We start from the raw sequence: 23,081 nt of genomic DNA on the forward strand, positions 1-23,081 counted from the left end.
ATATAAATGTCCACATCGTGGCTGACCTCTTTCTTTGATTGCCCACAAGACAACCAAAATGTTTGTAACTGCAGTTAAGATGGTATATTCCCTACTTCCCTTGTCCTCGCTGTAGAAAAGGCCAACCCAAACCCCACCCAACATGAGAAAAAAAAGGAGCATAGGAGAATGTGGAGTCAGAATCCACACCTTAACTGATCATGTCTAGACAGCTTACATGTGCAAACAAAAAATCATGTCTACTGGAACATTCTTCAAGAGCCCTGGCACAGGCATCACTAACTTTATAGTAATTATACTATACTAAGAGCTCTTCAGGAAAGAGAAAGGCCACTGTTTTGCTTCTGCTTTTTTAAGTGTGAAGGCCTCTGTAACTCAGTCCTTTCTTGATCTAGAAAGCCAAAGGGTAAGTTTCAGGCCTGTCACCATTGAAGGTTTTATTATTTTTTTTCCCTGTACAAATCCTCAAAGCTAATTTTCAAATAAGTCAAAAGCATAAACAATAGATTTTTGCATCACTCCATGAGTAGTTTAAAAAGTAATGAGCAATGAAAAAAATGCTATCACATACCAGAAATGAGGTAGCCTGAAGCGGTTGCAATATTCAATTTCACAAGCATTGGATCACCCCTATACATATTCAAAACAAAACAAAACAAAAACCCACATTATCTTCTTAAACAAATGAACTGATTCATATGAACATACTATCTGATTTATTGAGACAAGGCTTCACAAGGTCCAGGCTGACCTTGAACTTGCTAGAGCCAGCCTTGAACTGGAATTCCTGTTTCCACTTCCCCTGCTAGGTTCACAGGATACAGCAGCACATCCAACACAGTAACAACTGTTTTAACCAGAAGACCTGTTATCCATACTTCTCATAGAGTTTACTCGAAGGCTAAACTGCCTCTAGAATCTTCCTGATGCTCAATCACTGATTCTTGGCATTTAAATTGGGCTGAAATCTTTAAGAAACCATCTAACATCAATCCACACAAAGGTTTGCAGTGCCTGAAACACAGCTCCTAAGGATGGCCAAGGGTAGCCTATATATTTTCTAGAGTGCTCAGAACTATTCCAGGAGCTCCAAATCCAGGGCATAACAGTGTGTTTGTGCTTTAAATGCAGAGGCAGCACCCAGTTTCACTGCACTTCTGGAGGAAGCCTGAGGGCCCACTGGCCTATGGGGAAGTGGGTCACTAACAATTCTGGACTCTATTCTAAACCTGTCTACAAACAGTCTTAGAAATGCGTCTTCATATGACTTGTTCACATATGGACTGAAATTGAATTTTAGATGCCGATTTTTAAAAATTCCTTACTTAGAATCAGTGACTCAAATAAACAAAGAAATCATCTATCCCACCTTTGATTTTTGAGGCAATACAGTCCTATCAATATTACTCTACTGAGGATGGAACAGATTTGCCTATTACCTGATAATATGGTCAGAACAGGACAATTTGACCATGGTTATTGTGACCAGGTTCACAGATGCATATCAATATAAAGAATTTATTTAAAAATTTTCTATTTAGTTTATTATTAGTAATATATCTGAGTATCATGGCTATGTGAGTATAGGTGTGCACATGCTAGTGTGTGTGTGTTTGTGTGTGTGTGTAGAGGACAACTTTCAGGAGTCTGCTCTTTCACCCCACCATTCATGTGGGTTCCAGGGGTTAACCTCAGGTCACCAGGCTTGGGCAGGGCAGGGTGTAACCTGCTGAGCACCTCACTAGCCTAGGATGGGCACATATTTGCTCCACTCCATCTTTCATGTGATTTGTAGTATGTGTTACTTTAAAATTAACACACAAAAAAAAAACTGGTAATAGCTGAACTAAAATGGAAATGCAGAAGAAAAGTCACATTTTCGTCATACACTGTGACCTTAAATGCAATCCAAGAAAACTAGACCTGGAATAAAGCTTAGACCCAAAGGGAAAAAAAAAAACAGCAAAATTTATGTTAGGTTTAAGTTTACCAAGGCAAAACCTGACCAAGAAGCCACATCTATTTATTTTTTTATACAATGTACTTCTCAAAGGACTTGTTCTGTTTACAATCATGTGAGAAAAAAAATATGGGAGAATTAAAGGTACAGTTCAGTTAGATTGAGAATAAAAAAATCTGGTCACGGTATGAAATATGCTAAATTGAGTTATTTGGGGGAAAACATCTTCCTAATGGAAATGAAAATGAACCAGCTGGTATAATACTAAAGGGGTAATTTTACAGTTATGGCAGGGGGTCGTCTCATAGCGGTGGTCCAAACACCTGGTCAAATTGTCCTGTATCCACAGGACACAGTCACCTCCCATCAGTATGTCCCCCACACCTACTTACTCCTTACATTAAGCTGACCTAACCCTTCCTAAGTGGCTCCAGCAGTTTGCAGAACTTGCGCAATTGCAACCATACTTAATGTGCCCAGGAAGAGCTGCCTTCTTGGTTGCCTTAGATTATGACATGTGCTAGATCATCATATTAATGATAAGTGCTTCCTGTGTGATTTTAATCCCTCTCACATGGCCATCTCTAAGTCTCATTTCAGTTCTTTGGTGGCAAACAATGGGTCACATGCAAGTTTAAAGGCAAGCCTTTAGTGGTTACTCCAGCTGACTGTCCTAGCTCAATGATGAGGCTGTTTTGCTCACAACAGTGTTTGGAATAATGTGGTTTTGCTCAACTCATCATATTCTCTTTGTTTTAGGTAACAATTGCAATAAGAAAGCAAAATGGCCCTCTTTGTGTTTATGTTCACATCTAAAATCATTTTAATATAATTGGCTGAAGTAGGACTGACTATAAGCACTTTAATAAGGCAAACATCAAAAATAATCGATGTTTTTAAGTAATGCAAATGAGGCTTCTTTTAATAATTCATAGCAAAGCATAAGTCAAAATGAATAACAACTGGGAAAGAAACAGCTTACCAGAGTGGATCAGCTATAGTAGGCTCATCAAATAAGAAGAGGTATAAGCCAAAAATCCCAACCAGCAAAGAGTGGCACGTAGATACTACCCTGAAATGAAACAAGGCACACACACAAAGCTCTCAGATTCCTTGCTGCAAATGACTTGCTCCTCTAAGACATTTTCATCCTGAAAAAATGCACACCTTGGAGCATTAAAGCTAAATATGAAAGAGTGCAATCAACGGAGGAGGAGAGTATATCTGAGGATGGCTAAACACCGTCCTTTAGAGGGGCAGGGCCACGGCTCAGCAGCAAAGCACTTGCCTACCATGTATGTATAAGCCTCCAGGTTCATTAATCACTAATAACTAAGGGCTGGGGTGGCGCACGTTTTTAATCCCAGCATTCAGAAGGCAGATGCAGATGGATCTCTGTGAGTTTGAGACCAGCCTGGTCTACGTTATCTATGACAGCCAGATTTTTATGGTAGGACCATGCCTCAAGAAATATACTAATAATGATGACTAATAATGATGTAGTCATTTAGAAATTATAGGGCCACAGCTTTATTTTCAAATGAACAAGTTCTACAATCCCCAGTGAATCGTTTCTCTGTGTTAAGCTTCTGAAGTGGAAACACACTTGATGACACTGTTAACAGAGTCTTGCCTAAACTGGCACAGCTGACAAGGTCATGACCTTGTGCCCTCCATGTTCTATCCACATCAGATGAACTGCAGGAGAGTGCTCGCAGCGCAACCACCCTGCATGCAAACACTGCATCTAAGCCACCACACAGAAGGTGGTTTCCTAATGCTATTCAAAATCCTATGAGAGGGAAAAATAACCTCTCCTGAACTCCTGCAGAGGGATTAGTGACCATGTGTCAAAAACGTTTCCTTCTCAGCTCCCTCCCAGGATGGGTCAGCAGATAAAAAGCACCTTCTTGCTGACTCTGAGTCCTGGAGAACCTGAACTCAGTCCCCATGGCCCACATGGTAGAGGGAGGGACTCTCCTGACGTCCACACACATGCAAAGAGGTCTGTGCCCACAAACATACAAAGAAGCAGAATGCATAAAAACTTTCAGGTTTCCTTTTGTAAAATAAAATCTGGAGTTTTAAATTTTGTTTCTTACAAACAGGCTTCAAGTGTTAGTCTTCATGAGGTGTTAAATGGTAGGCGAAGTATGGTAAGTTCTCAGAGGATAACATTCAGTCAAAAGTTCTCACTATGCTGAACAGACGTGCGAAGCAGACACTAGGAACGACCTGTCAGTCTGAATCAGAACCTTCATTTACACAGCTGAGTGCTGTGACGGAATTGGGAGGTGGAGGCAGGAAAATCAGGAGGCTATCCTGAGCTACACAGTGAGCTGCAGGCTAGCTTGGGATACGTTGAGACTCCGTCTCAGAAAAGCAAAGTAACAAAAACCACCCCAAAAGTCTATACTTGCAGAAGCTGCTGTTGGTAAACACTTGAGATTTTTATCTTTTTAAGAACATGGTCCTGGAAAAGCAAAAATGTAGATCCTCTAGTAGCTAAAAAGAAATGCCAAAGGGAAAGATTTCAAAGAAGAGTTGCCTGCTGTTTGGAGCATATGTCAAGGCTGGAAGCTGAGTTTTAAGACATAAATATGTATTTCAAAAACAGCTCAGCTTTCCTTTGTACTCTTTATCCCTAAGTTCCAAGTATACGAGCTGGAGCAGGAAGCAGGAAAGAGAGAGACGAGAAAAATGCTATTCGAACAGCTAAATGAATCTCATATGAGGCCAGATTCCTTCCTCGAAGCAGAACTTGGTTTCACACGTTATAATTTCCTGCACCACAGAACAGTGATGATACTGAATAACGCAAAATAGCTTCCAATTTCATTTTCATCTCTGCTTCCATCTCTTGTTACCCGCCCTATTCTTTGGCTTGATTCAGAAGCTTCCACATATTCTAACCACATTGAAAGGGAAACAAAATTTACCCAGAAAATCTATGTCTCTCCCACTCATCTTTCCCACCAGTTTTTCTATCTACAAATGTTAGAAAAGTCTCTTTGTTTGTTTTTAATAACGATATATAGGCTGAAGGGATGGCTGCTCTCCCAGAGCATGGGAGTTTGATTCCCAGCACCCACATGGGGGGTCAAAACCATCAAGTCCCAGGGGATCCAACACCCTTCTAACCTTCACAGGCACCCGCGGTGCAGACATAGATGCAAGCAAAACACCCACGCTGTATAAAATAAAATAATACAAGTTTTTAGAAAGAATAAATCTAGAAGGATCTAAATCATAGTTAGAAATTCATGATAAGATATAGACCATACACTCTGCCCTCTGGTCTGTAGAATTCAATCACGCTGCAGGTGGCTAACTCGCCCAGGCTAATATTCACAATTCCAGAAATGTTTCTTGTTGTTACCACCACAAAAGGATATGTGTTTGCTGTGAATTTTTCAGAGAGGGGTGCAAAACCAGTTGGAGTCTACTAAATTTTCCCAGACTTACATAGAAAGTGGAGAAAAAACATCCCTAGCATTTTTCGTTTATGTGTATGGATGTTTTGCTTGCATGCATGCCTAGTGCCAGTGAGGGCCAGAAGAAGGTATCAGATCCTGTGGAGCTAGAGTGACAGATGGTTGTGAACTGTGGTGTGGGTGCCAGGAAGTGAACCCAGGTCCTCTGGAAGAGCAGCCAGTGCTCTTAACCTCTGAGCCACCCCCAGCCCCACCATCTTCTGATGTAAGAATTCTTAAACTGTTCTTGTGTGAGATCTTGTCTTTCCTTCTACTCCTAAGATCCAACGAAAAGGACTTTATTATTTCATAAAACTATTTTTAAGTCAATTAATCATATTTTCAGGGTCTTACCTTGAGTTCCATTCGATCTTCTTGTCGATGCTAAGACTATTATAACCTGTAGAAACTTTGGCTGAAAACCAGTAACTTACAAAATGGAAAAGAACCTGGAAGAGGAGAAAGCTGCTACAAAGAGTGCCGATGACCACTTTGGTGTTGGCATCCATAGCTCTTCAACCTGCTGAGAGAAAGGACAGCTCTGAGTTGTTACTGCACAATAACCCTAGAATATTTTTTAAACTTTAACAAATATACATTTATTTTAGTATTTTAATAGAAACAAGAATATAAGAAAATTTCAATCTAAGGAAAACAAACAGGAAGTTGTGAGCCTCCAGTTTCTTCGCATTTACTATGTGTCAAGTGTCATACATTTGTTATTTAAAACAAAAAAAAAATTTTTTTTTGAGACAGGGGTTCTCTGTGTAGCCCTGGCTGTCTTGCAGATCAGGCTGGCCTCAAACTCACAGAGATCCACCTGCCTCTGACTCCCCAGTGCTGAGATTAAAGATGTGTGCCTCCATGCCTGGCACAAAAATACTTTAAGTACCTGAAAGGTACCCTATACCTTAAAGGTCTCCATATCATTAAAAAAAAAAAATCTAAACATTTTAACATCACAATTCAAACTTATCTAATCTTAGGAGTTTAACATTAGGAGAAAAAATTAATTACTACAATTGAAATTATTCTTTCAATGACATTGTTTTAATTTTATTCAGACAAATAGACTGATTTCTCTTTGACTCAGTTTTCTCATCTAAAAACTGGGAGTTGATAGGGTAATTGCTAAGACATATTTAAGTCCCAAATCACAGAACATTGCCCACAATAACAAACAAACAATAAATTACAAAGTTAAAAACTGATTGCAGAGGCAGGCAGATCTCTGTGAGTTCGAGGCCAGCCTGGTATACAAGAGCTAGTTCCAGGACAGGAACCAAAAAGCTACAGAGAAACCCTGTCTCGAAAAAAAAAAAAAAAAAAAAAAAAACTGATTGCATTATGAGACACAATATTGAAGACAAAATTAAAATGCTACAAAGAAATAATTAAAAAGACCAAAGAGACCGAGAGATGGTTCAGCAGTGATGAGCCCTCACTAGTCTTGCAGAGGATCTGGGTTTAACTCTGTGACCCCAGTCTGGTGTCTTTTCAAGTATCTCCAATTTCAGGTCCACAGTGTCTGATGCCCTCTTCTGGCCTCCACAGGTACTGCACTACCATGCATAAACACACATGATATGCACAATTAAAAACCAGATTTTTATTTTATTTTAGTTTAGTTTAGTTTTAGTTTTTCAAGACAGGGTTTCTCTGTAGTATTGAACCATCCTAGAACTTGCTCTGTAGACCAGGCTGGCCTTGAACCCACAGAGATCCACCTGTCTCTGCCTCCAGAGTGCTGGGATTAAAGGTGTGTGCTACCACTGCTCAGCTAAAAATCAAATAAATAAAGAAAAAACAAAACAAAATCACATCATTGTAAATATTAAGTCATTGGTAATATTAACATTCTTCCTTAGACCAAAAAGCTTCCATGTTTTAAATCTCATTTACAAAAACTGTTTTGTTTTACTTTTTTAAAAAAGGAGCTTTGGATTGTAAGGACAGTTAGTGAAAAGAATAGCAATGTGCATACACACACACACACACACACACACACACTTGAAGTATGTTTTCTGTGCTGCTGGGCTCAACTTTTATTTTTGGCCTCTAAAAAAAAAGTCTTAAGGCCAGGCATAGTGGCACTGGTCTTCAATCCCAGCATTCAGGAGGCAGAAGCAGGTGGATATCCATGATTCCCAGGTCAGCCTGGTCTATATAGTAAGCTTCAGGACAGCCAGGGACATATAGCCATGTATTTTCCTGAGACCCTGTCCTGGCTGGGGCGGGGGTTGGGTATCTTAGTACACCCAGGCCAAAAAGTGCTAGGGCATGCGCGAATATCCAGTGGCAGAGTGTTTCTGTCTTTGATGGGGCTGATCCTCAGAGGAAGAGGAAAATGAATCAATATATATTTTCAAGCTCCTAATTTGAAGAAATAAAGACACTTACTAAAGTCAATTCACCAGAGAAAGACCAACTCATTGCCTGAGCTAGCAATAGCCCCACTTCATCCTCTGCCAACCAGGACATCATAATTTGAATCAGTCTCCCATGGGGCTCCTTCTGACAGAATTCATATGTCTGGAATGAATTACGGCCCCCACCCTCTGTCACTGCCTCTCTCTATGGGTATATGCTTGGTAAAATTATTGACATTGCAATTCTTCTCTGTAAGACTCCATTAACTTTATTGCTCATTTGCTTTTTATATCTCTTTTATTTCAATGTGTACTTGACATTAAAAAATTAGTTTGTGGCCTTTTAGCTTAGGCTTATTATTAACCAAATAATACATAAAAGTAAACTTTGTACATCAACTGGATGTTGTTATTACTTGATTATGTGGGACATAAGGAAAAGAGCTTTCGAAAGGTAAAGCAAACACAGCGCTGGCAGCCAGGTGGATGGCTAATTAAAGAGAATGGAATCAATGAGCAGAAGGTACTGAGAGTCTAAGCCAGCAGTTCTCGGCTGCGGGTCAGGGACTGCACAGCAGAGATCCTGTATATCCTATGTTCACATTACAATTCACAACAGTAGAAAATCAGTTAGGAAGCAGCAACAGAGTAATTTTATGGTTGGGGTACCACAACACGAGGGACCTTATTAAAGGGTCACAGCATTAGGGAGGTTGAGGACCACTGCTCTCAGCTCAGTTGTGAGGGTGATTTGCCCCAAGGCTTGGACTGCTGGCCCTGGAGCATGGGCTGCTGGCAGACTTTTGTTAAAATACAATGTACACACGAGCACTTCTTAAATGTTTACTAAAAGGTATCATAAAACTTAGCATACATTACCAGGTCTGTGAACTGTTCCTTAACTAATACACTAAATAAAACACTCCAACAATTCACTGTTAAGAAACGCAGTATGGGGCCAGGCATGGCAATGTACGCCCTTACTCCCAGTACGCCTCTAATCTCAGCACTAGGGAGGCAGGGGACAGACATTTCTGTGAGTTCAAGGCCAGCTTGGTCTATGTAAAAGGACCCGTCTCAAAAGAAAAAAGGAAGAAAGAAAAAAAATGCAATATGGCCTCAAAGGTGACTCAGGGTAAAGGTACTTGCACCAAACCTGACAACCAAGCTCCAACCCTGGGATCCATAGGGTGTAAGGAGAGAACCGATTCCCAAGTTGCCCTCTGACCTCTACATGCATATCTTGATGCACACGTGTGCACACGCACACACGCACATGCACACACAGATACAAAATAAATATAATCTTTAAAAATACACTATTTCCCCCAAGCCTTAGATTTTGTGGATCATTTGTTATATATTTGGATATATGTGGATGAATACATTATATATTTTTAAAAGGCTTACTATTTTATGTGTATTAGTATTTTGCCTGCATGTATGCACACCCGGTGCATGCCTGGTGCCTGCAGAGGCCAGAAGAAGGCAGTGGATCTCCTGGAACTGGAGCTAAGGATGGTTGTGAGTTGTCATGTGGGTGCTGAGATTAGAACCCAGGTCCTCTCCAAGGATAGCAAGCATTTTTAGCTGATGAGTTATCTCTCCAACCCCCAGTGGTTTATATTTTCAACAGACTTGTTTTCTGTTTCCTTGGGTTAGACGATGAGAAGATTTCTTTGCCAAAAAAAGTTTTATTTGTAACTAAACAAAGAACACCATATATTCAAGCTGTGACTTCTATTAAAGGCTCAGCAAACAGAAGCTAATTAAATTGTTCTACTCTCGGCTCTGCTTCTTAATAAGCAGCTGCTTGCTTAATCAGCCATGCCAAACAGAGGACTCACCTAGAGATGATTACAAATGTCCCGTCCCCCCAAGAAAACTAAGGCCTCTTGGTAGAAGCAATTGCACCTGTTTGTTCACTTCGGGTGCCTGAATCAGACAGCAGAAAGGCAAAAACAGACAGAGAAAATGATTCCTAATATCAGCCTAGATAAAGGCCCTTCGAGGGCTTGGCAATCACTAAGCACAGGCAAGCACAGACCGCAGAAGCAGCAAGCCTCATTCACGCTCCTCTACATGTGGCCCGCAGCTGGTAGGAAGCTGGGAAGCCGGCCTAGTGGGAGCCGGCCTAGAAAAAGCAACTGAAAACAGATAGGAGAAATGAACGAGATTGTTAAGAAATGAATCTACCATATAATTAGCTGTCTGGATTTACAGGAATTGTGGACGCTAAAGAAACTTCCACCATCTTGCTGAGTATGACGATGCTTGCTGGTCCTCTGCCCGCAAGACAGCCAACTTTCAGGAGTTGTGTCTTAGATCAGGAGCAAGCCTAGACCTCACTATGAAAGGCCTCCTCCCTCCTCCTGCAGAACACTCCCTCTCGGTTTGGGATGCATGGCCCAGAAACAGCAGAAAGAGCCGGTTGGGGCTTCACTTCAGAACCAACAACGCCTCCTACACCTGTCACCTGTCGGCTGCATACCAGGCGCGGTGTTGGGGTTCGAAATGCTAAATGGGAGGTTTGTGCGCCAGCAGGGAGGCAAGAATATCTATCAAAAATCCCAGAGTTGCCCGGCGGTGGTGGCGCACACCTTTAATCCCAGCACTCGGGAGGCAGAGGCAGGCTGATCTCTGTGAGTTCGAGGCCAGCCTGGTCTACAAGAGCTAGTTCCAGGACAGGAACCAAAAGCTATGGAGAAACCCTGTCTCGAAAATCTATAAATAAATAAATAAATAAATAAATAAATAAATAAATAAAAATCCCAGAGTTCAGGGAGCTATGGGATGCTCCTTGCTCAGTAGGCAATAATACCTAGCAGAGATAGTGCATAGTGAAGAGATAGCCAATAGTATTCAAAGACTTGAACAAAAGAGAGGCTAGTAAAGAAAGACGACATTCTCTGTGTATCCATGTGCGGGCAGGTAGGTCTGCAGAGGCCAGGAGACAACTTTTGGGTGTCATACATCAGGACCATCTTCCCTGGTTGTGTTTGTTTTTGAGACATGCTCTCTCACTGGCCTAAGTAAGCTACCCTAGCTAGCCAGTGAGCTTCAGGAATCTGCCTGTCTCTTGACTACCAGAACTGACTTTGTTTTTTCTCTTTAACCATGGGTTCTGAGAACCAAACTTAGATCCTCATGTTTGTCTGGTAAGCAATTTACCATGCCAGAGCCATCCTCCCGGCCCAATACTTCCTCTTTTATTGAGATACCAACTGGATGCTTTGCGGCAGACGCTCCAACTCTCCCTTCCCTCAGTTCATCATTCCCTTGTAAGTGCAGGGATCTCTGAGTGATTATGTCTGAACCACCAATGCTGTTTCCAGCAGGCATGCCCGTAGGAAGCAATGCCATGACGGTCAGTGGTAAACACCCTTAAAGGGGCATGGAATAGGGCTGTGTGTTTGTCTTTAAGAGCAACAGGGCAGAAGGAAGCAGAGAACAATGTCTCACTCGTGCTTAGCATTCCTTTTCCATCCCTAGCTAGCTTCCTTCCCTGGGATACAGATAGAGACGCCAGCAAATCTCCAGCTGTGCCTGTCTAACAGATGTATTTCTTCCCATTTCACAAGAAAATGAAGGCTACCCAGCACAAACTCTCTTGACACTGTTCACTGCCTCCTTCCACCCTGGACCTCTTCTCTGCACACTGGAGTCTGCCTGGTTAGGAATTCCTCACTCCTAACGCAGCTCTCCTTCCGTGCAGCTCCAGTACTTTCTTTCCACTGCATGGGTGGTGGCTCCATATGGGGTCACACAGGTCCCATGCCCCTATCTGGCCAAGCCTAAAGCATCCCTTCCTCCGCGGCTACACAGCTCAGTGAACAGCACCATCACACACCCCACTCACTCCCCATCTCCCAACCTCCATCAGCTCAGCCACCCCTGATGCCTGACAATGTCACTCCCACGAGTGGCAAAATGGCAACTCCTAAGGGACTGGAGGTTGACAATGAAGGGCAACTTGATTCCAGCAAGGTTCCAAACCCTTCTCAGGATGGATTTATGGCTAACTTGGAAACAATGTGACTGGCTAGCAAAACTTGGAGCTGCACGTTAATCTAAGAACAGAAGCGGACTTGAGAGCCAGCTCCTACCGGTGTAGAAGGCTTTCACGTCATGTCTGAAAGTACATTTTGGCAAACATCTATCTGCTAACGACTTAATCTACATGAAACACGCAGCAGTGAGCACAGTGTATACACTGGGTCATACAAAGAACCTGATTTCTCTCCTAGCTGACATGATGACTCCCAGTCACAAGGGGAAAATGCGGTAAGGTACACTTCAGAAACCAGAATGGAGAAAGAGTGAGAGAGAGCCTTAATATTGCAAGTGGCACAAGTCAATGTGAGATAAGAGTATAATAAATAAATCATGCACAAGGAAACAAACCTCAGACATAATCGGGCCAGGAAAGATAAACCTTTCCGTCAAAGTATGTGCAGGCTTTTACTCAGAATAAATCACGTAGTAAAGAACTATTATGGCTGTGTAAATAAAATAGCGGTCCTTAGAAATATAGCACACTGTCGAGAGTTAACGGGCTTTGGAAGGAGATATCTCAAACAGGACTTGAGAAGAACTGGAAGTGTAGCTCAGATGGTTAGAGGCCTTGCCTAGCATGATAAAGCCATGCTTTCTAAACCGATCACCAATTAAACCAGGCATGGTGGCTGATACATGCCTGTTATCCTGGCACATTTGTTAGTAGCTGTGTAACCTTGATCAACTACTGAATTTGTCTTGACCAAATCTCAATTTCCTCATCTCATGCTGGGCATAACAGCAAACCTTAGATGGCTCTCATGGGAGAATTATGCTCCTTAGGGGGCTAAGAGCAATGGGTCCCACTCAGTAGCTCCTGTTCCCACCACTGTCCATCAGTCTACGGAAAAGGAAATCCAAGGGACTGGCGTCACTCCAGTCAAGAGAGATTAATACCTCTGCCAACCACACCTGGCCCTGAACTCATCCCTGTTTTATCAGTAGAAATGCCAGTGGTACCCACTGCAAACTGTCTTCACCATGCTCCCACAATTCCTTCCAGTCAGAAGACCCAGCCCATCCACTGGGTTCCCTGGAACTGCTGCTCCACGGAATCCAGCACCACATGCTTGGTATCTCTTCCAAGCCCCTAAGGACATCCTCTTTCTTCTCCTACAGCGCTCAGTGTAGTCTACTCTCACACTTTACTCTGAGACGTGGTCCAAGAACCTCCTTTGCTCCCTCTCTCTCCTTCAAGCCTATTCCCCATCCCCTACCCTCTAAAACACCAACATTCCTTTTGGTTTTACCAGTGAATCATGCCACCCACCCGCTTCTCATTTGTACCTTCTTCTCACCTTCTAAATACTTCCTGCTACTCAGAGCCACTGGCCCCAACCCACTGATGTCCTTAAGCCTGCCATCATCTTGAGTAACTTCCTGTCCATCTAGATGGCCCGGCACCTTTGACCACTCAACCACGCACAGACTCCAGACTTCACCACCCTTTACCAACATCGTGTTCCTCCTAAATGGTGTTAAAGTATCTTCTTTGCTCACCTCAGCTTCCTTTCCTTCAAGATTGTTCTAAATTACACTTCCACATCCTCGATGTCACCTTTCCTTTACCCCAACAGCCTTCTTACCTTTATTAACTTCTGTCTTTAATCAGCTGTGGGCATGCCCAAACCTTTGACATTCTGACACATTATGATGTTGTCATCTACAAAGTTCATAACTGATAACTGAGTTACAAACAAAAAAAAATCACCACACACACACACCACCACCACCACCACCACCTTAGTGCTTTAAAATAAGCTGCTGATTTTCTAGTGGCTGGACACTGGACAATGGACACACTTAGGAGACCATCATTTCAGTAATAACCTTATTAACACCCTCCAACTCTCTTCTGTTGTCAACAGCTGGCAAAGTCCAAACTCTGCATACGCCCAGTTATCTACTCAGCAATGAGTCCTGAATGACAGACAACACTGTTGAAGGCCACTGTGGTGGCCTGAATAAGAAATGTACCCCGCAGTCTCAGGCATCTGAACACTCGATCCCCAGCTGGTGGCTGTGTTAGTGAGGTTTAGGAGGTGTGGCTTTGCTGGAGGAAGTGTGTCACTAGAGTTCTGCAGTTCTCTCTGCTTCATGCTTGTGGTTCAAATGTGAGCTCTGGCACCTGCTCCCGCTGCCATTCCCAATGCCTGCTGCCCTTATGCCCTCATCATAGTGGACTGTACCCCTCCGGAACAATGAGCTGAAATAAACTCTTCTCTACTGTAGTAAGCTGCCTTAGTCATGGTGTTTTATCACTGCAGAGAAAACTGATTAATACAGCAACCATATACTAGAAGGGACAGAAACCGGAGAGCATGAAATAAATGATCCAAGGTCCAAACAGTCCTCTTCACTGCCCTGCACACGAACACACTGCCTTGGCCTGCTAATCTCGCGTTTCACAGTGAAAATTCCAAGCCTCTAACGATCCACTTCCCTTACAGCAGATAACCCCAGCCTCCTAGAGAAAAATCAAAAACAGAATCCAAGCTATGGAAATCTTCAGTATCCTGTTGCCAACCGTACAGAACTGCCTCTTTGAGTACTTTGGAGCTATCCTTGCTGACTCCTTGGGAACCCTCTGATCCCCGCTATCCTTTATTTCCTCCCCCTCAACTGGCTGGCTATCTTAGCTTTTCTTTCTTATTATATTCTAATTAATTCATTTTGTGTGTACATATGTAAATATATGTAGGCACACAATACCACACATGAGTAGAGGTCAGGTCAGAGGACACCTTGCAGAGAAATCACTTCCCTCTTTCCCCCCTGCAGGTCCTGAGACTGATTCTGGGAGGTCCTCAGGATTGGTAGCAGGCACCTTTATCAGCCTAGAGGGGTCAGGTTGGCCCCTATATTAGCTTTTTTAAATGTTCAGATCTCCAGTCAAAACAAATGCCAACAGATTCAATGCCTCTTCCTGATTCTGTGAGTTAATATTGTCACCTTGACAGGATCTAGAATCACCTTGAAGATAAACCTCTAAACACATCTGAGGAAATTTGTAGACAGGGTTAATAAAGGTGGGAAGAGCCACCTTAAATGTGGACTACGCCACTTACTGAATAAAAAGGAGAAAGTGAGCTGAGCACTGGCTTCATCTCTTTGCAAATTAGTTTGGATTTGCCCCAGATGGAGCCTTCAAAGGGTCTTATCCTTGGGGCACCTTTTCTAGGGTGTCTCTTTAATCAGGCCAATCTAACACATTATCTTTGCTTGCCTGGTCTGCAACTTTAAACCCCCTCCTCTCCATATCACAGGGCACATCTTCCCTCTCTCTGGCTTCCTTACGAGGGCTGTAATGCAACCAGGTACTTCACGCTCCTGCCACCATGCCTTTCCCATCAGGATGGCTGTAGGCCAGAATAAACTCTATTTCCCTAAGCTGCTTGTGCCTGGTATTTATACAGCAGTGAGACATAACCAGTACAACTGCCTTTCTTCAGCTTTCTCTGGCTTCCACTTCCCTGCTTGCATTCTCTTGCTCGACCCACCCCCCTTCACCAAGTTCTAGAAAGGCTTCCTTACATTTGCCATTATTTCCCACCTCACTTTCAACCCTCACATCCTCATCCCGTCCTCATCACTGACACTAGCCATTGCTGGTGGCCAACTTGGACTCCCTAGGTTCCTTTCCTCTGATTTGCTCCGCTAGGTGATTCCTGAGGTACATGGAGCTGACTGCTTCTCATCCTTACTGCACAGGGTCTTGAAGCCATCTCAAACCAGCTCAGAGTCACCTCAGCATCCACTGCTTCTAGCATCTTCCACTCTGCTAGCAAACCCCATCTACCATGAAGGCCTATGGATTTTATTCCTTAAATAGCTTTCAAAAAGATCTATTTTTTTTTTCCTCTAGCTACCTCACCACTTTTCTGGCACACATCTACCCTGCTCTGCTTACTGTAAAGGGCTGGAGGGCTCAGGGGAATCTCTTGTGAGAGTATCTCCAATTATATCACCTCTAAGCCTATCATCAAAACCCTGATTTCCCAGTGCTCTCCAAGGAAGGCTCTGCCTGCCTTCCCCAGGCTCATCAGGCACTCACCCACACTTGCTGTGTGTGTCTCCAGCTGGATGACCTCGTTGCTGTTAATAAAGGTGTGGAGTTCCCTTCCTCCCTCCAGGCCTTTGCACACCCTATTCCCCAACTCCCAACTCTGCTCCCAGTTTAACTCTGTGGCTCCTCAGCAAACAGGACCACCTTCACTTCCCCATGGAGGCTTCTCTGAATTTTACCCACAGTCCTTTATAGCTGCAACTCTAACAAATGTGTGTACCATAAGGCTGCAAGGCTAGCCATGCTTCCTCACTACATCTAACATAAGGGAGGCCAGGAGCAGATGGCATGCGCTCAATGTCTGTTAATAATGTGCACAGACATTCATACTCTTTTTGATCCTCTCATTGTTTAATATATTTTATGTAGTCTTTGAGAATTTCATGCTCACATACATATTCCTCTCATATTCACCGTCTCCCTGCCTCCATCCATCCCCACATCTCCCCATATATGAGTGTGTGCAGCCTTCTCCCAATCTCATGCCCTTTTTTTAATAACCCACAGAGCTCAACTGAGCAGTCCACATCCTGATCAAACTACCAACGTCCTTCCAAAAACCACACACCCCTAAAGAAAACTCTTTCCTCCCCAGCAGCCACCAACTGTCAGTAGCTCTTCGTCAAGGGTTGGGGGCTCATGAGCCCCTCTCGTTCATGCTGGAAGACATTCCTATTTTGATAAGTGACTTCTGTTCTGCGAGTACTTAATCAATTACCATATATTTTCTAAATTGACAGCCCAGCTGGTACAGCATAAACATACGTTGACTTTGAAAAGACCTCACTTCTAAATGTGTCTAAAAGCAGAGTGCCAATAAAGATGAATACTGTTATAATATTTTCTACCTTTAATTTCTTCCATCCAACATACGATATGATTCAAAACTTTCACATATACATACAACAATCTGCACTATGTTTTTAAAGTCTTATCAACTGTCTGACTAATAATGTAGAGTTATTTACCATTCTCAAGGGCCTAACATTGTAGGACTTAATCTCTTATCTGCAAACTGTAAGTCATTTGTAAATGAACATGTAAATGAGCAAAAGATGAGCTACTTACCCAGCCCAACAAACAAACTAGAAACCTACTTAAAGCTGAATAGTAGAGTTCCTGGCTCATTGTAGGATCTGTGTAAATGCTGATAAAATGTCCATAATTGATCGGAGCATGAATTCTAGCTGTTCTTAATAAAACCCGGAGTCAGATATTAGGGGAAGAAAGCTGAAGGATCAGAGAAGCAGTGCAGCCAGCCACTAGGGAGACTTTTTACCTCTACCAATGCTCAGATGGAAGGGAGGATCCTGTCTCAGACTGTCTTCTCAGACCTCATCTTCAGACTGCAGGGGCGATCCTCAGTCACCACCTTATATTCCTCTCTCTGCCCAGCCATATCACTCCTGTCTCCACCCCCCTAGTGCTGAGATTAAAGGCGTGGGATCGCAAGTGCTGGGATCACCTTTGTGTGAGTTCTGTTTCTTCTAGACAGACTGAACCTAGTGTAGCCCAGGGTTGCCTTGAACTAACAGACTCCTCGACCTGTCTTCCAGAGTCCTGGGACTAAAGGTGTGTGCCACCACTCCCTGGCCTCTAGTGGCTTAGCTCTGGGCTCTGACTTCAAGCAAGCTTTATTTCTTAAAACACAAACAAAACATCTCTCACAGGTTTTACACTGTCTATGCAAAGAATAGTTAGTTGTACACCACACTTTTCATGCCTGTAGAAACTGGCAAGCATTTGGGCAACGGCACACAAACATCTCAGCTAACTGTGGCTACAGGTTTATTTTTTTAATTTTTAATTTTTATGGAGTATTTGGGATTGATTCTCATATATGCAGAACAACTGCTCTACCACTGAGCTACATCCCTAACAAGGACAGAGTATCCCTAAGTTCCTAAGTTGCTCTTGCTGGCTTTAAACTCACTCTATATATTCTGGCTTCAGTCTCCCAAGTAACTAGGATTACTGATGTATGCCACCAGCCCTAGATTGTTATTATTTTATGTTTAATAGATGTTTTGCCAGTAGTCTATGATTCATGTGCATGCCTGGTGCCCAAGGGAATCAGAAGAAGATATCCAAGCCCTTGGAAGTAGAGTTTAGAAAAGTTGTGAGCCAACAATGTAGGTGCTAGGAATAAAGCAGCTAATGCTCTTCACAGCTAAGGGGTTCCTCTTAACGCCTCGCTTTGTTATTTTTAAATTATGACCTGGTGGGCATATGAAAAAGTTAGGAGAATTACAAGTTCATCAAATGTCTCCTTTTTCTTTTCTGAGCATCAAGCTCATGAACGATCAATCATGAGCGTGGCTGTTAAAGTCTGCAGGGCATCCCAATAGCAGGCAACCCATAAAGATCTTCTAATAGCCGTGTGCGTGTATGTGTATGCGTGCGTGTGTGTGTTTCGTAGTGTGCAGGTGAGTTCAAAGAACAATCCTATAAACCACCTGCCTGTCAGGAATGAACATGTTCGCCGGGCAGTGTGGCGCATGCCTTTAATCCCAGCACTCAGGAGGCAGAGACAGGCGGATCTTTGTGAGTTCGAGGCCAGCCTGGTCTACCAGAGCTAGTTCCAGGACAGGCTCCAAAAAAAAAAAAAAAAAAAGTGTTCTAAAGAGACAGGGACTTTCCTCTTTGGCTAATCAGACTGTTTAAGGAAAGAACCCAAGAAATTTAGTAACTCTTTTCCTGCTGACAGGAAATGGAGGACGGCCTGGGGGCATTCAGGAGAGGAACCTGCCTCAAGGAGAGTCAAAATTTGTCAGATAACCCCTTGGGGAGACTCTGAGGAGACAATGGAAGGCAAGAGACCACGGCTTGGGAGACTGCTTCCCATGCCCACCTCTTATTGTTTAAGCCCCGCCCTCCTGTCAGGAACTCCTGGAGATAGACTGGGGAGCTCACTGGATCTCTGTCCCTCTTCCCAATGTGGTCACACTGAACAAATCTTCTCCCGCTTCCCACTATTAATTTTGCTCCTTTAATTGGCTTACTGAGGATGGGTAGCCAAACCTGGAATGTTGGAGTATGGGCTGTGACCCCTAAGTCTGGTAACAATGTTCCAACCTTTCTGTCCCCAGCAGCATGTAACAGAATTCAAGTTAAAAACAAACTTCAATTCTGCCTGCTACAGACCCTGGCAACTAATACTTAACGTTTGTTTTCATGATAACAAAGCATAACATATCCCACATGTATATGATGTCATATATGTATACACACTCATACCACATACATATATGATATATATTTGTACATTTCTAACCTGGCTTTTCTTTTTCTTTTCTTTTTTTTTTTGGGGGGGGGGTTCGAGACAGGGTTTCTCTGTGGCTTTGGAGCCTGTCCTGGAACTAGCTCTTGTAGACCAGGCTGGTCTCGAACTCACAGAGATTCACCTGTCTCTGCCTCCCAGGTGCTGGGATTAAAAGCGTGCGCCACCACTGCCCAGCCAACCTGGCTTTTCTTTACCTCACAATTCTATGTAATAATTCTATGTCCAGGAGGCCAGGACAGGAAGGAAGTAAATACATTCCCTAATTGAGGCTCTGTACGGATCACCCAGAGAGAGAAACTACACAGCAGGGGTGGCCGCACCCTTGCACCGCAGGGCAGAGAACTCTTGACAATTCCTGTCTCAACTGAAAATCTCTTTAACCAAAGATTTCGCCTTATCTGACATATAATCTCGTCTCTCTGCTACCGTTTTTAAGGCCTCTAGGATCTTTCTTGTTCTCTGCTCAGTGCAGAGCTCCTGTGGGCACTGCTGTTCTTTTTCACTCTTGTTGGGAGAGACCGGCAGTGACTCTGCAGCTCAGGAGCGATCCTAGGCAAAGTCTGAATTTCCTGAAACCCTCCTGCCTCTGCTTCCCAAGTGCTAAGATTTCAGGGATGAGCCACGACACCCGTCTTGAGGTCTTCCTTGCTAGAGTTTATTTTTGAAGGAAAGGGCTTCTGATAAAGATTCTTCTCATTGAGCCCCTTAGTCCACACCAAAGAGGTGTGACACAGCAAGTGTGGGGTCCCCATCTCCTTAGTTTCTCCCTGAGAATCCCTGTGCCCTCTGACGAGGTTTCCTTTTTATTACAGGGTTATTAATTGGATTTTAACCACCTGTATTCATAGCTTCCTCGACTGCCTTGAGAATTTGTATATGCTTCAGTTTGGGGTATTGTGTTGTTGTAGATGGGGTGTTTGCTGTTTTGTTCTGTTTTGCTTTGCTTGTTTTCAGCACTCAGGACTAACTAGAGCCTTCTTAGCACGCTAGGCCAGCGCTGTCACTGAGCTCCGGGCTCTTTAAGTTGCCCAGACTGGCCTTGAACTTCCCATCCTCCTTGCCTTTCCATGATTCATGTTTTAGCTTTTATCTTAAAAATAAATGAAATCTGGTATAGTTCATGTATTGTACAAACTTTATCTTTTTCTTTCTTTACCACCTCACTCTCTCCCACTTTTTATTTTTTTTATTTTTTTTATTATTATTATTTTTTTTTTGGTTTTTCGAGACAGGGTTTGTCTGTGGCTTTGGAGCCTGTCCTGGAACTAGCTCTGTAGACCAGGCTGGTCTCGAACTCACAGAGATCCACCTGCCTCTGCCTCCCAAGTGCTGGGATTAAAGGCGTGCGCCACCACCGCCTGGCCCCACTTTTTAACTTTTTATTTTTGCAGTTGGTATTTATCCCCGGACTTTCATCTTCCTTTTTTTTTTTTTTTTTGGTTTTTCGAGACAGGGTTTCTCCGTAGCTTTTGGTTCCTGTCCTGGAACTAGCTCTTCTAGAAGAGGCTGGCCTCGAACTCACAGAGATCCGCCTGCCTCTGCCTCCCAAGTGCTGGGATTAAAGGCGTGTGCCACCATCACTTGGCTTCGACGTTCATCTTCTTGCAACAACGCCTAACATGCAATGAGGCTGCCGGAGGCCCCCACAGGCAAAAACCCTTTCCCAGTTCTCCCTCCACCCCACTGCTTCTCACTCCCAACTGCCACTGAGTTCGACCTGCTCATAGGAAATCAGCTGAGTTTCTAGGGCCCACAGGCACAGAGGACAGGCAGCATATGTGTGATTTATGTGATAAATGTTGCCTCCTCTCATCTCACCCCACGTACAACTTTTTATGAAGAAGCTTTTGTTCTTTAAACTTCTGAGTTCCCGATTACAGGCACTGAATTTAGGAGAAACCCAAATGTCTGGAGCCAGGAGGCCACAGTAGTTAGGAAGTCGCACCACAAACTGCTGCGGTAGCTGGCGCAAGTCAAAAGGATGGGTTTTGAAGCTGGTCCCATTTGAGAGTTTGTCATTAATAAAATTAACATTTCCAATTCCATGCTAGACCCGAGTCTTAGGAGTCTGCGCCGTCAGGGTCCTGACACCGAGAGACTGGAAGGCTCCTCACCTTCTTCTTCCCAGCTTCTGAAATGCTTATTTTCAAATCAGTGCCCATCCCTTCCTGGAGAGAGATCCCAGCAGGAGCTGCTTGGCTTAGAACATCTTCTGGCACTCTGCCAACACTGTGAAATCAAGGGAAGACTGGACAACTCACACCACCCCTCCCCCAACAGTTCTATTTTTAAGCTGGGGTGGGGGCAGAACTGGGACACCTGCCAGACTTCCCCGGGAAGTCAGGTTCCTCTCACCTCCAAATCAACAGTCCACTGGCCACAGGGAAATCCTTGGCTTGCAGAGGTGGCTGAGGCAAGACTCAGCTTCTTACCTTCTGCTTTCTTTTTCCATTCTGTCCCCCACAGGAAAGTATTCAGTGGGGTCAGAGAAGCTGAAGAGCCACTCAATGGACTGAGAAGACGTATTCCATTTAGCTGGAGAACTAGAATCAAACCCCAGCCCCAATTCTTCCTTTAAACGCGTGTATCACATTCTATTGTGTGCACGGGTTTGTGTGTGTTTTCCGGGATTTGAGTTTTCATGTATGGTGGTCAGTCCCGGTTCTTATTAGTGCACTGCCTTGGTTAAAAACAATATAGCCTGGTCAGGCCAGGCATGGTGGTGCACACCTTTAATCCCAGGTGGATCTCTGTGAGTTTCAGGACAATCAGAACTACATATTAGAGAAACCCTGTCTCTAAAATGGAGAAGACATCCTCTTCAGCTACAAATCCTATACAACAGGCATAAGAATGCCTACACTGTAGGTGATTGTATAGTTTAAGCGAGGTAATGCCTTAACTGTACCTATTAGAGTACACAATACATACAGCTATGTGTGGTAAACCATTTAATGGCCATCGATCACTTTGTAACATGACACCACCACTCTCAACCAAAGACAGAGCCTGCCTCTACCTTCACCCAGTGGAGCTGCAGAGAAGGGAGAACACGGTGGTCAGAGCAGAAGCAGCTCTCACAGCAACCATCTGCCCTGCGTGCGCTGACTGTTGTGCTGGCCATGAGGCCCTGAGGAGGAAACTGAGGCTGAAAATTGCAGTTGGCAGCCAACCCTTAAAACTAATGACCCACAACCACAGGAGCAGGCCTTCTGGAATCTTCCAGCCCCGTGACCCTGAACTTAATGCACACACTTCCTGAGTCTGTACCCCGCAGAAGAACTGCCTAACACCCCCCCCCCCATTTCTCAAGAAATAAGAAAACATTGTTTTAAGATTCTCAACCAAGAATGGTGACCCAGTGTGGTGGCCTGTGCCTGTAAACCAAGGGAGATTGGAAGGTGGAGGATCAGGAAATACAAGGTCAACCTTGTCTACACAGTCCAAGGCCAACAAGTGGCTCTCAGAGAGCCTCTTTCAAAACAAAATAAAATAGGACTTGGCTGAGCACGGTATCACACGCCTTAATCCCAGCATGCAGAGGCCAGCCTGGTCTACACAATTGTTCCAGGCCAGTCAAGGATACAGAGCAAGACCTCGTCTTAAAAAACCAAAATATATATATATAAAACAGTGCTTTATGCTAGAAATCCTTTCCTTAGGAAGAAATGTCACACCTACTTCTCTGGTAGACCCAAATCATTCATTCTGTATCTAAATCCTTCAGTACCTAAGTCCTTCTTTTTCTCGTTGGCCTAAAAGCCTGACACTTGTCTACCTTATGACCTGATCTGAATTTGAGAGTTTAGATAAGAAGACTTCTCAGCAAAGAAAATAATAGCACAAAGAGACAGCCCAAAGAATGGAAGAACAT

General features: G+C 43.6%; 1 protein-coding gene across 3 annotated transcripts in view; it reads right to left on the reverse strand.

Annotated features, from left to right (window-relative positions):
* Tlcd4 (TLC domain containing 4) overlaps nt 1–23,081 on the reverse strand; it is a 56,125-nt gene that overhangs the window by 23,245 nt on the left and 9,799 nt on the right. For 2 of the 3 annotated variants that reach the window (XM_057793682.1, XM_057793680.1), the window contains exons 2-4: nt 5,788–5,953; nt 2,943–3,032; nt 572–630 (exon numbers count right to left, since the gene is read on the reverse strand). In XM_057793682.1, the coding sequence (XP_057649665.1) occupies nt 572–630; nt 2,943–3,032; nt 5,788–5,942 (304 nt within the window). In that variant the 5' untranslated portion in view covers nt 5,943–5,953. Of the gene's footprint in view, nt 1–571; nt 631–2,942; nt 3,033–5,787; nt 5,957–23,081 lie in introns of all 3 variants that reach the window. The other variant, XM_057793681.1, reaches the window with a different exon arrangement.

Source organism: Chionomys nivalis, chromosome 18, assembly GCF_950005125.1.
Source record: "Chionomys nivalis chromosome 18, mChiNiv1.1, whole genome shotgun sequence".
NCBI lineage: Eukaryota > Metazoa > Chordata > Mammalia > Rodentia > Cricetidae > Chionomys > Chionomys nivalis.